At 41.9% G+C, this 17441-nt stretch overlaps 2 protein-coding genes across 3 annotated transcripts in view; one reads left to right on the top strand and one right to left on the bottom strand.

Moving 5' to 3' along the window:
• The window catches only part of LOC115073375 (cytochrome P450 2F5-like), a 30571-nt gene extending 27370 nt beyond the window's left edge, over nucleotides 1-3201 (top strand). For both annotated transcript variants that reach the window (XM_029571746.1, XM_029571745.1), the window contains one exon: nucleotides 878-3201. In XM_029571746.1, the coding sequence (XP_029427606.1) occupies nucleotides 878-1059 (182 nt within the window). In that variant the 3' untranslated portion in view covers nucleotides 1060-3201. The remainder of the gene's footprint in view (nucleotides 1-877) is intronic.
• A 6926-nt stretch (nucleotides 3202-10127) lies between these two features.
• The window catches only part of LOC115072976 (cytochrome P450 2F2-like), a 100185-nt gene continuing 92871 nt past the window's right edge, over nucleotides 10128-17441 (bottom strand). Inside the window, exon 10 of the mRNA XM_029571045.1 lies at nucleotides 10128-10939. Within this exon, the coding sequence (XP_029426905.1) occupies nucleotides 10758-10939 (182 nt within the window). The 3' untranslated portion in view covers nucleotides 10128-10757. The remainder of the gene's footprint in view (nucleotides 10940-17441) is intronic.

Here is a 17441-nt window from a genome sequence, read left to right as displayed (position 1 = left end):
GGTCACACTTAAGATAAAGCACTTTGCACTTTCAGATATTTAATAATAAAGTGGAATAACAGAAAATATAAATTTTTTTTTAAAAATTATAAAAATTATATAAGGGAGATGGTACGTGATTATAATTTATGGTGCCATAAGAGCTGATACTGTCTGGGTCCCTATGTGGGTGGGAGACAGTGGATTGACACTAATAGGCGCTTGAGTTCTATGATACCGATCTCCTTATATATACATATATATATATATACATTTTGATAAAGTATTTTAATAATTTTATTTGGGAGCAAATTTTCCCTCTCCTTGTTTTTTGTGTTTGTATATTGGGAGAGGAGTTGGCTTCTGTGTTGTGATTTATAAAATTACTCTGCCTGTTGTATTTAAGTGATAGTGGCTGATGAGGAAGGGCATTTAATGGCAATTAAGGAGCCAGTATTTTATTTTTTACTATGAAAAAATGAATCAGTCCATGTTTACTGTAAAACTTTTCTTCCCTTCCAAACTCCAGGAAAATTAAGTTTGATGATATAACCATGTAAATTGTGGACTGCTCTATGAGTCATTACCATGTTGAAGAGCGGTGTAATTTGTGAAGGGCATCATTTATGCAGGTTAACTTATATGCATATGTTTTAAAAATCAAAAAGTATGTCCTCAAGTTCCAAATCCACACCCTCCTACCCTCCCCCCACCCCACCCCCGCTCCCAGAACACCTTTACGTAAAAGTACTTGCATTTCCAGGTTATGTGCATGCTTTCATATGCACTGTGCACAGAGAACACATCCACTGATATGGATAAAATTCAGATTTATATGTGTTTGAAAATTCAACCCTTGAAAGTCCATATAATACCTTTGCCCTGATTTTTTCCTCAGGGAAACGGATCTGCCTCGGAGAGAGCCTGGCTCGCATGGAGCTCTTCTTGTACTTCACCACACTCTTACAGAACTTCACCTTCCAGCCTACCATCAACAGAGAGGAGCTTGACCTCACACCAGTGGGAAGCGGCCTTGGAAACGTGCCCAGCCATTACAATTGCTGCCTGGTACCTCGTTAAGAGGAGCCGGAAAGCAATGTTCTGGATCCCAAGCCTGCGTCATAGCTGGATTCTTTTTCTATGGTTATTTCAACCAACACGAGACACGGCACTTATTCGGAGGATTATTGTCTGTCTTCTAATCTTTTCTTTAGAAGCAACTACGATTTACTTATGTAACTCCTTTTGGTTTTAGGCCACCTAACTGAAGGGTTACAGTAGAGTCCCAGCCTCATAGCTTCTCTCTCAGATCTCAGACGGCTCTCAAACATCAGATTAGTAATCCTGGGGAGCCGGGTTCACTGGCAAGGAGGGGGGGGGGGGGAGCAGGACCCCCCACCCACCCCCAGGGCCCTTTATGCTGAGGTGGAGAACTGAGTTTCCTGTGTACTCACTCTCTCCTTAATACAGTTGCTGAATGCTTGGTTCTCACAGGAGGTAGAGATTGCTGGCAGGAATCCCCTCTCAATAAGGCAGAGGGGAACACTCCAAAAATCACCCCCCCCCCCTCTCTCTCTCCTCTGAAAAACAAAAATCCAAAACGCCTCAGAACCATTCTTCAAAATGCTGTACAATCAAAAAGCCATCCTCCAAGAAATTGCCACCCACTGTTAACTGGTTGTTCATAACAATCCCGAACCAGCAGCTACAGGCCACTATTAAGTGGACAAGAGAAGAAGCTGTTCCTCAGAAATCTCAAAGTCTTCTTCCACAACTCTAAACTCCAGAATCTCTGTCTCCTTTGGCCTTGTCCACTGAGAAGCAGACAAGCCTCAGTCCATCTGAGCGATGGCAAAGACCTTTTGCAGATGTTCACGCATCCTTATACGCGAGCCTAAAGCCCATCCCAAAAGGGGGAAGGGTAAAACAAGGAAGGGAGGGACTCCCCCTTCTGGTAGGCTATACTAGGCCAAGATATAGTGAACCTGACAGGCCTGGTTACTTTTGTTTTGTTTTATTTTTATAAAGCAAACTGTTTTGCACAGTACTCCACCAAAACAAGCAAAGATTATGTTGAAATATCTCTTTAAGCAATCAGTTTCCATCTTTCATAGATAATCATGTCAAAATGGCTGAAAAGTAGAACAATATTATCTTAGTTTGCCAAAAATAAGCTTAGGTAAAAGAAAGTCAGCAAAAGTAGAGGAGGAGACAGGACTGGCGCTTCCATTAAATAGATGAACTAGGCGGTCACCTAGAGCAGTGGGTCCCAACCCTGTCCCTGGGGGCCCACCAGCCAGTCGGGTTTTCAAGATATCCACAATGAATATGCATGAGAGAAAATTTGCATGCGCTGCCTCCACTGCCTCGGGGGATATTCATAGCTGCCTCCACGACAAGGACAACAGTTATTTAATGGTACAAGCTATCAGGACCCTGTTACCAAATCGTGTGGTCTGTGAAAGAGACTTTAGCCCTATCCAACTACTTTGCTGGCTTTCTTTCATCCAAAGGGACTGCACTGATGCTTGTTTTCAAGGAAAGGGCAATTAAGTATTTATTGTAGATTAGTCTAAATTCTGTTCTCGCCAGCTTCAGAGACATCAAACGTGTATAACTTGGGCACATATTTTTACTGGATTCATGTCAAAACTGGTGTCAGTTGTTGAACAGTTTCCACTCTCTCATCTCTTCCCGCTTAGACTGGGGCAGCCTGCTCCTCACAGGTCTCCCAGCGAGTCATCTTTCTCCACTGCGATCTCTCCTAAATTCTGCTGCGCAACTTATCTTTCACCAAAGTTGCTATACCCATATAATACCACTGAAAACCCACTTTTCTTGAAGCTGCTTTTAAACCTTAAGCTTGTTGATCCACCTTCAGCCTCGTTATTTAACGTTAACAACTGTCTGTTGATCTGTATGTTTGTTTTGGTTGGACCTTAAGCTCTACCAAGCAGGAAATGTCTCGTGTGTGTGGTTTGTACAGCGCTTCATACGTCGAGTAGTGCTATAGAAATGTTAACTAGTAATAGTAGTAGTAGTATTCCTACTGTATGTCCTATCATCAATATATGTACAAACTTTGTACTCCAGGGTACCCTAGGGTTCTCCAATATAATTATTTTATTTTGTTGTTGAATTCTTTTTAATTATACAAAAACTGATGCTGTAATTTCAGAATGCTTCTTGTTTATAAATAAATCTCTTAATGAATTGCATTAATCCAGTGTATTCAATTTCTTTTGGCAAATATGGCAATATGAATAGAACAATAATTTGAAAGTTATTATTAATTGAGTGAAGAAATATTGATTGCCATCTTGTTCCACGATGATCAGATGGGTTTTCATGAACTAAACTAATGCATTTGTAACCGTCATTTTGTTGTAATCTTACTGGTCCTGGAAACAAACTAGATTCTTTGCAGGCTGAACTAACCTTTGATTGGACCAGTATTGTACCACTTATGTGTTACATCCATCTGAGCTCTAAACAGCATGTGGGTTTAACCCTACTCATAATTAGGAGTGTGCAGGGCAAAACATTTTGTGTTGTGTCTGGGCAAATTTCTGTCTTGTTTAGGTTTTATCCCAGTTTTTTGTTGTTGTTTTTTTTTAAGTTTCAGAAATAGTGCGCACTATTCTAAATAGCCAAAGACATTGTCTTTGTCAAATGCACATCTCATCTCTGACCCACCCCGAAATGTCTCCTGGCCGCCCCTAGACTGCTCCCGATTTATGCGGCTAATGTCATAATTCATAACTCGTTATGCGGCTAGAATTTAACCGCATATGGCTTCTCACTTTGCCATTTAAACAGATAATTATTCAGTTATCTATATAAATGGCTTCTGATATCGGCCTCACCAAGTCTATTCCAAGTTGGGTGTTACATTTTAGGCATTAGTGTCCGCAAGTTAAATAGTGCATTAAGAAGAGCATATCATGCTTTTTACTGCTCGACTATTCAACCTAATTTGCATCTCACTGTGAGGGATATATAGGAAACTCCCTCAGAACACCTTAAAAGACCAGCCACTGCTATCTGGCCTGGTCCTCCTTAAGAACCAGCCCCACAAGGGATTATGGGTTGGGGAGGCCCTGGAAAGAAGGCAGGAAGTCATTGTACCTTGAGGACTGTAAGGTAAGGTTTGCAAAGGGAAGCAGCCTTTTGTGCTGTACTTTTCTGTTATTTTAAATAAAGTTTGTGTGTGAAAACAGCCAGAGTCTGCCTCCTTCTCTCCTCCTGGCTTTTCCCTAAGCCGTGGCCGTTCCCAGTTACCACACTCACGTAGTTCATTTACATGCATTCACACAAAATATTAGCACCCACATGCTAAGGTTCTGCTGGACTGGTTTAGCATGCACAGGTCAGGTATTGGGCCTGCAAGCAAGCCACATCAGTCCAGGATTTCACAGCTGCGCTTTATTTTCATGTATACTTTCTGAGAAAATACAAGTACATACTGGCTTACACTGCTGATTTATGCATCAGTTACAGGTCCCGTCTCCTCAGGGACAACTTAGGGATATAGATTCAATAGTATTTTAACCAGGTTCAAAAGGCAAACACACTTCGGCCCTGTCCATGTCAGATTAAAAAAGACACAAAAATATCTTCTATAATAACACAATACTCTCGAGACTCCTTTGGGTCCTCACAGCTTGCTGTCTCTTTTTCTCAGCAACCCCTTTATAAATCCCTGAATCTCTGGACCTATCTGGATCCTCAGGGGTGGGGCTGTCAGTCTGAGTGGCTCAGCCTCTATGCAAGGGAGCAACACCATGGCTCAGGGGTAGGGTTCCAGCCCCTCCTAGCAGGTCAGGACCTCTGATCAAACCCAGCCAGAGCATCTTTTACTCTTGAAGAACACTAGGGCTTTAGAATTTAGTAGCCATTAGTTTACTTGTATTTCCCCTTTCCATAATGTGTTTAGCAATTTAAAAGCAATGTCTTCAGCTAATATTACTTTTAATCTTCCCCTCAACTCAGTAAGAATGCTCAGAGTTTACTTAGTACTTTTTTTTAAAGTTTTCTCTCCTAATTGTGCAGATTGATATAAAACCTCTCTGTTTCATTTTGCACAGGATCTTTTCCTCTTTCTCGATGCACATGCTATTGATCTGTCTCTAATAAAATGCAGCAGCCAGATCTCTCACAAACAACAAACACTCCACCCACATCACATGCATCCTCAAAGACCTCCACTGGCTCCCCATAACCTATAGAATACAGTACAAAGCCCTAACCCTTTTGTATACGACCATCCACAATGAGAAGAGCGAATGCCTAAAGGGCACCCTCCACCCCTACGAATCCCAAAGAGACCTCCAATCTAAGAACACCAGCCTGCTGGCAATCTCATCCACCAAACTGGCCCATCGTACCACAACCAGGGAACGCGCCATCTCAATATCTGGCCCCTCAATATGGAACAAACTACCCATACAACTCAGAATAGGACCCTCAACCCAATCCTTCAAGAAATCTCTAAAAACCTGGCTATTCCAGAAAGCCTTCCAACCCATGCACCAATAACACCACATGATTGCCCTATGCCCTTCCCCCCCATTCCCCACCCCTCACCCCCCTGCCCCCCCAACTGTCCGATGTAATTCAAGCGTATTCCATCTGTTAATTAAGTTACACAGTTTCTATGTAAATCAAACGTTAAGTTCAATTTATTTAACTAAGTTTCTATGTTAACATGTAATAATAATAATAATGACACCGTTGTCATATTATACCATGAGTTATTTCTGTAAACCGATGTGATATTTCAAATCGAATGTCAGTATAAAAAAGACAAATAAATAATAAGTGCGCTCATGCAGTCCGACTCACCATCTATCTCTGTGGCCTATTCTTCGCCATTTATGTCAACATATTCTAAAAATGGCTTGCCTAAATCTCCTGTTTGACTTTCTCACTCCAAAATTGTCATTCAGTATCTAAAATCTTTTCATCGCTTTGAATATCATTTTTTTAAATTTACATCCAGCAGGAGGCCATGGTTCTAATCAGATGACTGCAATTTCAAAATCGGCTTCTCAGCTACTGCAATCCTCCACAAAAGTTAGAGTAGGAATTCAAAATGGAAATCCAGTTATAGTACCAGTGTCATCACGAATCACATCTCTCATTGAGGTGCTAGCCACAAATACAGTAAGCAGAATAATCTTTCTGCTTTGAATATACATTTCTCCAGGCATCTACCACGCCCAGGACTTTATGCATTTGTTTAAACATCATTCTCAATTATTTTAATCTTGGGTTCCCTCCAGAGGAGCTATCTAAGAATATGGCTACAGTACAAGTCTCCTCCCATAATTAGCTTCTGATTAGTAACTGCCAGAATTTCCTTTGAACGATGTTTGGCCCATACATGTTCACAATTTTCATAGCTGTTTGGTTACTGGAAAGACACTTTAAGAAGATATATCTTCCCTCCTCATCATTTTCTTTGCGTAGGAAGATGATTTTCAAACGATTTTACCCGGGCGAAATCGCCCACTTAAAATATCTTTCCCCTGCTATAGCTACAAGTGCAAGGCACTGTTGTCCACTGCATGTGCTTTCATTTGTATCACAAACGAGGCGGGGATGGGATGAAGGGAGGTTGCGAGCCCGTGGGTGCCAAATACCCATGGGCTTGCATGCAACCAACCCGCATGTTTTCAAAACTGCCTTCTATCTATTAGAATGCCCACCGCACCCACTGCCCTTTCACCGGCATTTTTGAGGGCAGGAATGCCTGTGAATACAGTTTGCCCCCAAAGAAACTTATTACATCTTCTAAGATGTGCTTTCTGCACCAGTACCATATCTGAGCCCAGCCTCTTAGCTTTTTTAAATAGTAATTGTCTCTTTTGATGTGCATTCAGACCTTCCACAGATTATCAAAAGGGCAGCAACTAAAACATAAATTAAAAAAGAATACTTTACAAAAAAAACCAACCCTTTTATTAGAAACACATTGCATATGGACATATATTAAAAAGGTGAAAAATAACATGGGTACATACATATCCAATTTGTACATTTCTTCTATATATCCTAATATTGATACACATATCTACACTGAGAAATAAGTTACTACCCACAATAAAAGAACATTTTCCCCACCACACGCACCATGTTTCAATCACTGTGAACTGCCTCGGGGGATATTCATAATTAATCAGAAACCCAACGCGTGCCCAGGCCACGCTCTCCAGGCGTCCCTAGCGCCTCCTTATTGACCGAAGCGGAGGCTGTCAGCAGGTTTGACAGCTGATGCTTAATTTTACCTGTGTCGGTTGTCGAACCCGCTGACAGCCACGGATTCGGAAAATGGACGCCGGCAAAATTGAGCATCCATCTTCCAACCCGCAAGTCGTGGGCTGATTTTTTTTTAAGATTTTTTTTTTAATTTTTGGGGCCTCCGACTTAATATTGCTATGATATTAAGTTACTGTATAACTGTATAAGGGGTAATAATAGCGTGTCAAAAACGCACGTACAGACGGGGGCAAATGGTGCGCTCGGCCTGAGCGCACCGGACTGTATCGGCCTGATGCTAAATTTTTAAAAGGTAACAAAGGTCTAATTATAGTACATCAAATAGTAGGAAATAGTAGGAAATACAGTATTACATTAAATAGTTAAGGTTTGCCAAGTTATCAGTATATGGCAAGATTTCGTTTATGGGTTTAGATAAGTATCATGGGTGTTAGTGATCTTTCAGAGTGGTGTGGGGTAGGTTAGTGGCAGTCACTCAGTATTGTGCATATCTACAATGTCATTCAAGTTGGGCTTACATGTGTTTCTATTTCTATTTCTGGCTGAACTTACCTGGCAAATACATTATTGCTATATCCACCTTTGTACCCTCTACTGTACACACTCACCTGGGAAGTGAACTCGGGACCTTGCATGTCATCACTAATAATAATACTATATGATGTACTTCTGTGTATGAAAAGTTTAAAAACCCCCCCCACCCTATTCAGATTTACTCCACATATGGTCACACTCTAGAACAGCTGGTGGCACGTGTGCCAGTGAATGTTTCCCTCTTTCCCCTCATCCTGATTCATCTTCTGAGGCACTTTGACTTCCATCTGTACTCTATTTCTATTTCTGGCTGTACTTATGTGGCATAGGAGCCTTGAACTGTAAAATTTGGCACCTGGATTTCATCGGGAACAGCTGTCCATCTACTGTACCATAAATGAATTAATGAATAAAAAGAAAAAGAATTGTGGGAGAGTTTTGTTGCACATTTGTATGTTACTAAACCTATACTGAAACTGTTTTCTGAAAACAGAGCAAACTTATCAACTCTCAGTCTCTTGGCAGAAAGTTAGGAACACCTAGAAATTCCTCTGTTCTAGGAAACAGTGAGAAGAGATAAAGCAAAGGGATGAGTGGCTCCAAGCCAGAATGACAGACATTAAAATGTAATTTGTAAGTGGCAGAAAATCTAAGCCATGAGATGCCACAAGCTGACACTGGATGGCAGCATAATACAGTAAATAGTATAGTACAAGCTCATGTGCATGAAACCTGCATGTGGTACTTGATAACTGGCTCAAAAACACAACAATCAAAAAAGTGATCTGTATATGTAGCAGAGGCTCTAAGCCATGAGATACCACAAGCAGACATTGAAAGTCAGCATAATGCAGGAAATATGTATAGTACAAGTACACGTGCACAGAGTATTTCAATTTTTTTAGGAAAACCTAAGGGGTATGGGGGTGTTAAATTATCAGAAATTGAAGGTCGGTAAAAGATCAGCAAAAATAGTTAGAAGTCAGGGAGTTTCAACTTGCTGTGATAATTTTTACTGATTGTACAAGCATTTATAGTTTTCAAATGCACAAAAACGTGCACATGGTTCTAGTATAGAGAAGTACTAGTTCAAATGTATGAAAATGAGCAAAAAAATGTGAATTTGGCAGTTGATAAAGTGGCTCAAAGTAGCCCAAAAACAAAATGGCAATCAAAAAAAGTGGTCTGTAGATGTAGCAAAGATTCTAAGCCATGAGATATCACAGGCTGACCCTGGCTGTGGGCATAATATAGAAAGTAGTACAGTACAAGCTCACATGCATAAAATGGACATAAAAACATGCATGTGGTACTTGATAAGTGGCTCAGAACCACAATGACAATAAAAAAAACCCTGATTCGTATATGTACCAGAGGTTCTAAGCCATGAGATACCACAGGCTGACACTGGTTGTCAGCCTAATATAGGAAATATTACAGTACAAGCTAACATACATGAAAACCTGCATGCAGTACTTGATAAGTGGCTCAAAATGACTCAAAAACAGAATGACAATAAAAAAAAGGATCTGTATATGTAACAGAGGCTCTAAGCCATGAGATACCACAAGCAGACACTGAAAGCATAATGCAAGAAATATATACAGTACAAGTACATGTGCACAAAAACGTGTACTCGGTATTTCTATGGTGTTTCAATTTTTTTAGGGAAACCGGAGGGACGGGGTGTATTAAATTATCAGAAACTGAAGGTTGACAAAAATGATTAAAAGTCAGGATGTTTCTACTTGCTGCAATAATGTTTACCGATTGTGCAAGCATTTAAAGTTTTTTAATGCACAAAAACGTGCACTCAGTGGGTCTTGTGATAAGGAATATACTATCCACTTAAGTAAGATAAGTACATTAGACATTTGACTACTTCAAATGCCATGAGTTTTAAGCTCAAGGTTGCAAGAATCTTTCTAAGTTATCTGCTAAGTGAGACCACATCTGCTAGTTAGTGCTAGAAAATTGTGAGATGACTATGTCAATTACCAGTAAATACCAAAAAAAATGTTGAGATGGTAATAGCTAATTTGTTAGCTTATTACCATGTATGGAAGCTTAACAGAATGAGGAAATGGCAGGTACATTTGTGGCTTCTCCTTTAATAATGTGGAACATAAACAGAAAAGCTAAGAACTTCTTCTATCTCAACTATTCTATTTTTTCCTGTTTCTGTAATTTTGCTGGAATTGATGTCCCCAACAATAAACAAGATTTGTTATTTTGAAAGACTGCCCTCTAATGATCCAATGGACATGATCACACAGACAAAACCATTCAGTCTGACCTTCATTTATTTATTTATCTAGTTAGTGCAAGTCCATTACACATCCTATTCACAAAATATAATCCAGAGTGACCTACAAAGCTCACACCAGCAAAATGCACAGAATTTCAAACACATAATTCATATAATAGACAATAAAAACCCAAATAAAAATCAAATCCCTGGCACACCACCCTTCAAACATAAATCCCATCATTCTTGCTTATTAAACTCAATAGACTGGCGCAAGGACACAGAGCTTCTCATTTCTAAATGGAGTTCTGAATCAGAGTGATCTAAATTCAATACCATTCGAAAGTCACTTGCAGACTTATGTGAAATGAGTTGTTGGCCTCAGTCCACTCCAGATGGTTTCAGCAACACTAAAAATCCACCATCACCTGTAAATTTCACCACTGTTAGCAGATTCAGCAGAGGGGCTCAAGACAGCGCAGCCATTGAGACAGAATTACCCTCTAACCTTTACAGGTGGTTCTTCCATAGCAGGGTTGGGGTCACATTGACTATGGATGATAGGGAAGGCTCACAACCATACTGTACCTCTTCTGTATTGCAGCAGATTATGGGGTAATAGAGCACCTATCACCAGTATTAAATTCAAGAATGAGACAGAAATATTGAAAGTGCAAATTGACTATCAATGTTTACAATTGTTCCCAAAATTCATTTAGCGAGGTATTGCACAGCATTGGTATGGCTGGGGTAGGTTTCCCAAATTGCCTCCTGTTGGAGTGAGATTTATGTCTTCCCTGCTACCAAGAGGCTGGAAAGTGAAGTTCTGCAGGAGGATGGTGAAGAACAAGAAGATTTCCATCCGGGCCAAGTTTTCTCCAGGGCAAATCCGTTTTCCTGCAGGGAGAAGGTCAGGATGATTGATAAAAGTAGTAATAGATTTTTTTTTAACCATTCTAGGGGTGGAGGGAAAGAGGAATTTGAATTCAGAGAAAACCAACATGAGCCATGATTTTTTTACAATCCGGAGTACTGATGTGCAGATATTAAGGAAAAAAACACAGGACTGCTTCTACAACCAAGTCCATAAGCAAATAACGTCAAGCAGCACAGACTGATACATGAGGGTAACCTGCAGAGCAGAGCAGGTACTACCATGGGAAGCTCTCTGGGCAGACTGGATGGACTATTGGTCTTTTTCTGCTGTCATTTCTGTTTCTATATGATCTAGAGAGCTAGATATTAAACAATAAAATAAGGTTGAACCAGATGAATCTATGATCTCTTAACTAAACCATTTTTACCAAATGCATGTAGTTCTGTAGCTAGATTTATCTATTTATTTATTTATTTTAGTCTTATATGTGGCATCCGTGTCCCTGACTTTTCATTTATAAATGCCCCAAGTGGTATATTGATTAAGAACAAATCAATACATAAAATTTATAGCAAGCAATACAATGCATCAATATAAACCAAAAACCGAACATCAGCCACAAGAAAGACAAATGTAAGGAGATCCCTAATTTGCCCCTTACCAGTATAGAATCAGTGGACTCAATAGAACCTGCATGCAGGGACTGATGTCGGAGTAGAAGTGGTAGGTATTTGGCACTTCCCATTGGGAGGCGTCTGCATTTTAACAAAACTCCTGTGCCCCTGTAAGTACAGGTTCTTCTCTAGCCTCTCTATTCAAGAGAAAGGTTGTTCTTGGGGGAGCCTCTTTCCAGGAGAGAGCTTCTGTGGGTCTCTCCCTCCAAGGGGACAGGTTGCTGGTAAATGGGGTGCCTCTCTCCACAGAGAGGTGCTGAAGGAAGCTTCGTATTCTAGGAAGATGGCTGGGCCCCAAGGTTGGAGGTTTGGGGGGGGGGGGTTAGGTAGGGCTGGGGGGCGGGTCAGGTAGGGGAGGGGAAGGGGGGGGGGGGGGGGGCGGAAGGTAAGTTCCCTCCAAGGATGCTCTGAGGCCTTCTGAGGCCGCTCCAATTTCGGAGCTGCCTCGGAGGGGACAGGGAAAGCCATTGGGGCTCCCCTAGGGCTCGGCTTGCGCGCGCCGACCCCGGATTTTATATCATGCGCGCGGCTGCCCACATTTCAAAAAAGACAGCGGACATAGAAAATGTAGAGAGAAGGGCAACAAAAATGATACAAGTGTGACAGAGCTTTGCCAGTCACTAATAGCTTCCCAATATTTTTCTAGCATGGGCAGTGGGAGGAGATTTTGATTTTTTGAACTCCTTCTCTAGATTTAGCCCTAAACTTTTGTTGGAGGCTTGCGTGGGATATAAAATCCCCCTGGAGCATGCTCAGTCTTCAGAGGGAAGGAGAGACCCTGGCCTGGAGAAGAAAGGGAAGATGAAACCATGACAATTGAAATCAGAAGCAGTAGAAGGATGTTTGCTGTGAATGGCTACAGAGTTTTTGATTTTGACCAGTCATGGTAGGAAGGGCTCTCTCTCTCTCGGTATCCAGAAATCACTGATCATTTTGCTCAAGCTGTAATGCAGAGGCGAGGGTAAAGAGAATTTGAAAGGCTGATAGTTTTGGGCTTGCTCTGGGATTTTTCCAGACCAGTGGGGAAACTGGATACTATTTTTGGATTTGGGGATTTTTCTGTCTTCTGCCCAATTTAAGCTGGAATTGCCCAATACCCTACACCTTCCAATCGGAAGGGATTGTTAAGCCTGGATGGTGTGCAGGTACTTCTAATGCAACTGCAACATCACTCTCCACTTTGAAGGTGGAGGGGGGGGGGTGAACAGGGGAATTGGATTCAGTCAGCAACTGACATAGGGCCCCGAATTTTACGATCTGAGGGTAGTGATCATACACCATACAAAGGAACCATACACCACACAAAGGAACCTCAGATCCTCCAACACAGGTCTCCTCTCCATCCCAAATCTCAAAAATGCTCACCTCAATGCAACTCGCAAACGAGCCATTACAATAGCTGGCCCTACCCTATGGAACTCCCTCCCCACTCATCTCAGACACGAACCCTCACCACAAGTCTTCAAAAAACAGCTAAAAACATGGCTGTTCTTGAAAGCCTTCCCTCCGGATTCCCAACCCCTTCAACTGCATGTTCTTGAAAACCTGCCCACTTGACCCTTACATGCACTACCGCATATCACCCCCCTCACAACCACCCCCTCCTTTTCCCCCCCTATTCCCACCAGAACTAATCGTAATCGTAACCAATTCAAACTGTATATATTGTATATAGGTTAGATGCTACAAATTATACTCCCATTCATTTGTATTCATATGTTACAATGTTTTTTACTTCAATAGTTTAATCAATTGTTATCTTGTTAAATGTAAAATAGGGCAGATCTCGCACTATTCAACCTGTTACCTGGAAACCGATGTGATATCTCGATCGAATGTCGGTATACAAAATAAATAAATAAATAAATAAATAAATAGTGATATGCAGACATAAGGGAAAAAGCACAGGATTGCTTCTACGGCTAAGTCAAAAAGTAAAGCAAATCAGCATTGCCAGAAATTTCAGGAAGGCTCCTTATCCAGTAAAAATGTAGCTAGCAGTAATTTTTTTATGAGTTTGACAGTTGCTTAGCTTTTGATTGTAAATATTACCCCCAATCCTTATGATAAGGAGGATAGTATCTGAATAGACTACCCTTAGGAAAAAGCTGGTTGTGATCTACACAGCGTGGTAGATTTTGCCATAAAAAGCTTGCTAGGCAGACTGGATGGATCATTTGGTCCTTTTCTGCCATCATTACTATGTTACTAAATGTATGTTAGATCTTCTATCTTGGGCTGTTCCTCACACTGATTCCAACCAAATCGTCAATTCAAGGAAATATCCTCTCAAACCTTTCCTCAAATAGGAACTGGATACGTATCACCGTGTATTCTCTAAAAAAAATATATATATAATAATATTTAAATAAACAAAATCCTATATAAATAATTCTTACTGACTTGGTTAGACCTATGACTACTTACTAATCTGAAACATTACCCTGACCATTCCATATACGTAATTATTTCAAAATGAATGAATCACCCAATATTATACCAGCACTGTAAACATAAAAAATATCTGTTTCCAAAAAACCATCTTTATTAGCCTGGGCACCTCCAAACTACTGTGAACTCACCACAACCACATCAATGACTGATACACGCCAACATCAAAAACACTGTGCATGCGTGCTTGCATCAACTTCGAAAATGTAAAGGCCTCCAGTCAACAATAACTCACAGTAGTCTGCTCTTTACAAAAGAGCCAACCACTCATACAAATGACATAGAAACATAGAAATGACGGCAGAAGAAAACCAAATGGCCCATCCAGTCTGCCCAGCAAGCTTTCACACTTTTTTTTTCCCTCATACTTATCTGTTATTCTTGGCCCTTATTAATAACTTTTTGGTTCTAGTTACCTTCCACCCCCTCCATTGATGTAGAGAGCAGTGATGGAGCTGCATCTAAGTGAAGTATCTAGCTTAATTGGTTAGGGGTAGTAGCTGCCGCAATAAGCAAGCTACACCCATAATTATTTGTTTACCCAGGCTATGTAATTCAGACCTTGTTGGTTGTTGCCTGAATATAAATCCTCTTTTCCTCTTTCCCCCTGCCGTTGAAGCAGAGAGCTATGCTGGATATGCATTGAAAGTGAAGTATCAGACTTATTTGGTTTGGGGTAGTAACCGCTGCAACAAGCAAGCTACTCCCCCGCTTTTTTGTGAATGCAAATTTTTCCACATTTCCTCTTGCCATTGAAGCATAGAGCAATGTTGGAGTCGCATTAACAGTGAGTATGTTTGTTGAATTAGGGTATTTATCTCCAGGTAGTAGCTGTCATTCCCGCAAGCCACCCCCATGCCTCTTCTCTTCATTCACATCCTCTACACATTATGGGGGTCATTTTCAAAGGAGTTACGCATGTAAATGTGACATACTATCGTAGCAATTTTCAAAAGCTATTTACTCGAGTAAAGTGCACTTACTTGAGTAAATCCTATGGACAATTCAATGGCATATATTGTAGCAATTTTGAAAAGCCCACTTACTTGAGTAAAGTGTATTTACTCGAGCAAAAACCAGTTTTGCTCGAGTAAATGCTTTTTAAAATCTACCCCTATGGATCCACAGTATTTATCCCACGCCCTTTTGAAATCCTTCACAGTTTTGGTCTTCACCACTTGCTCTGGAAGGGCATTCCAGGCATCCACCACCCTCTCCGTGAAGAAATACTTCCTGACATTGGTTCTGAGTCTTCCTCCCTGGAGTTTCAAATCGTGACCCCTGGTTCTGCTGATTTTTTTCCAATGGAAAAGGTTTGCCATTGTCTTTAGATCATTAAAACTTCTCAAGTATCTGAAAGTCTGTATCATATCACCCCTGCTCCTCCTTTCCTCCAGGGTGTACATATTTAGATTCTTCAATCTTTCCTCATAAGTCATTCGATGAAGACCCTCCACCTTTTTGGTTGCCCTTCGCTGGACCGCCTCCATCCTGTCTCTGTCCACTCGGAGATACGCTCTCCAGAACTGAGCACAGTACTCCAGGTGAGGCCTCACCAAGGACCTGTACAAGGGAATAATCACTTCCCTTTTCTTACTCGATATTTCTCTCTCTATGCAGCCCAGCATTCTTCTGGCTTTAGCTATCGCCTTGTCACATTGTTTCGCCGACTTCATATCTTTAGACACCATCACCCCAAGGTCTCTCTCCTGCTCCGTGCACATCAGCCCTTCACCCCCCATCGAATGCAGTTCTTTTGGATTTCCACACCCCATATGCATGACTTTGCACTTCTTGGCATTGAATCTCAGCTGCCATATCTTTGACCACTCTTCCAGCTTCCTTAAATCCCGTCTCATTCTATCCACTCCTTCCGGCGTGTCCATTCTGTTGCAGATCTTAGTGTCATCCGCAAAAAGACAAATCTTACCTTCTATCCCATCCGCAATGTCGCTCACAAAGATATTGAACAGGACTGGTCCTAACACCGATCCTTGCAGCACTCCGCTTAACACCTGCTCTCTCTTCAGAGTAAGTTCCATTTACCATCACACATTGTCTTCTGTCCGGCAACCAGTTTGCAATCCAGGCCACAACCTCAGCACTCACTCCTAAGCTTCTCATTTTATTCACCAGCCTCCTGTGCGGGACCATATCAAAAGCTTTGCTAAAATCCAAGTAGATGACACTGAGCGCTTTTCCTCGATCCAGTTCCTGTAATGAAACCGCTATCTGATGGGAGGAGCAATCAGATAGGAGTTACCAATCTGTTCAATTTGGAGTTAACAGTCTGCTGAAGAGATAGCAATCTGTAATATTTAGGAGAGTTGTGGGTGGATCCTTGGACCAGAGGCAGATGACCACACCCCCAGGGAAGACCCCAAGAGGGACCACTGGTCAGGCTCAGAGTATGGAGACAGACACAAACTAGTTCTTTTATTAAACAGTATACTGAACCACCAGAGGTGGCAATAGTGAGCCAGAATACCCAGCTGGGCTGCAGTCCTTCAGAAGTTGGAACAGCGATCCCTGGAGGCTGAGCTGTAGAGAAACTGAAATATAGTGAGTAGGCAAGGTAAGCAGAGTACATGTACCAAACCTGATGGTAACACTCACACAATGTCTCATAGAAGCCCAGGAGCTGGAAAGTATAGGCCCTCGAGGAGCGAGTACCTGGTTCCAGGGAAAGCTCTGAGAGAGTGATGGTAACTCACAGATGTAGTAGGCAGTGCTGACTTCCAGGCAGAAGTGAATTCGAAGAAGTCCTGGAAAAAGGGCCCTCGAGGAGCGAGTACCGGTTCCAGACTGCAATCTACAAAGTAAGAGAGAAAGCGAGGCCCCCGAGGAGCGGGTACCCCTGGTTAGTCCGAGGAGACAGAGTAGCTTGGAAAGTCAAAGCAAGTCTGTTTTCATTCCATGCTAACTCGATGTGTTAGCAGATTCTAAGACCTTAAATATCTGTCGCGGGTGACGTCATCTTCGGGAACTGCCCCGGGGGTTCGCGCCATCGCCGGTACTTAAGTCGGGGCTGCACCGCGCACGCGCCCCTAGGCCTCCAGGAAACATGGCGGTTAGCAGCGTGGAGCTGGTCCGGGGATGCCGGAGGACCACGGCAGAAAGACACCGCAGCAGCCAATCTTCCATTGGACGAAGAGGGAGGCGCCAAAAAGGTGAGGAGGGCGGAGAGGGGGCGTCGGGAACCGACGGACACAACAATTCCTTAGTCACCCAATCAAAAAAGTCAATCAGATTTGTCTGACAGGACCTTCCCTTGGTGAAACCATGCTGCCTCTGGACCATCAGTTCTGCTGCTTGTAGATAGTTCACAATTCTTTCCTTCAGCAGCAACTCCAATACCTTTCCCATCACCGAGGTAAGGCTAACTGGCCTGTAGTTT

The sequence above is a fragment of the Rhinatrema bivittatum genome, chromosome 11, assembly GCF_901001135.1.
Source record: "Rhinatrema bivittatum chromosome 11, aRhiBiv1.1, whole genome shotgun sequence".
NCBI classification, from domain to species: Eukaryota; Metazoa; Chordata; class Amphibia; order Gymnophiona; family Rhinatrematidae; genus Rhinatrema; species Rhinatrema bivittatum.
Note: the sequence above shows the minus strand (reverse complement) of the source record. Positions and strands in the feature narration are given on the sequence as shown.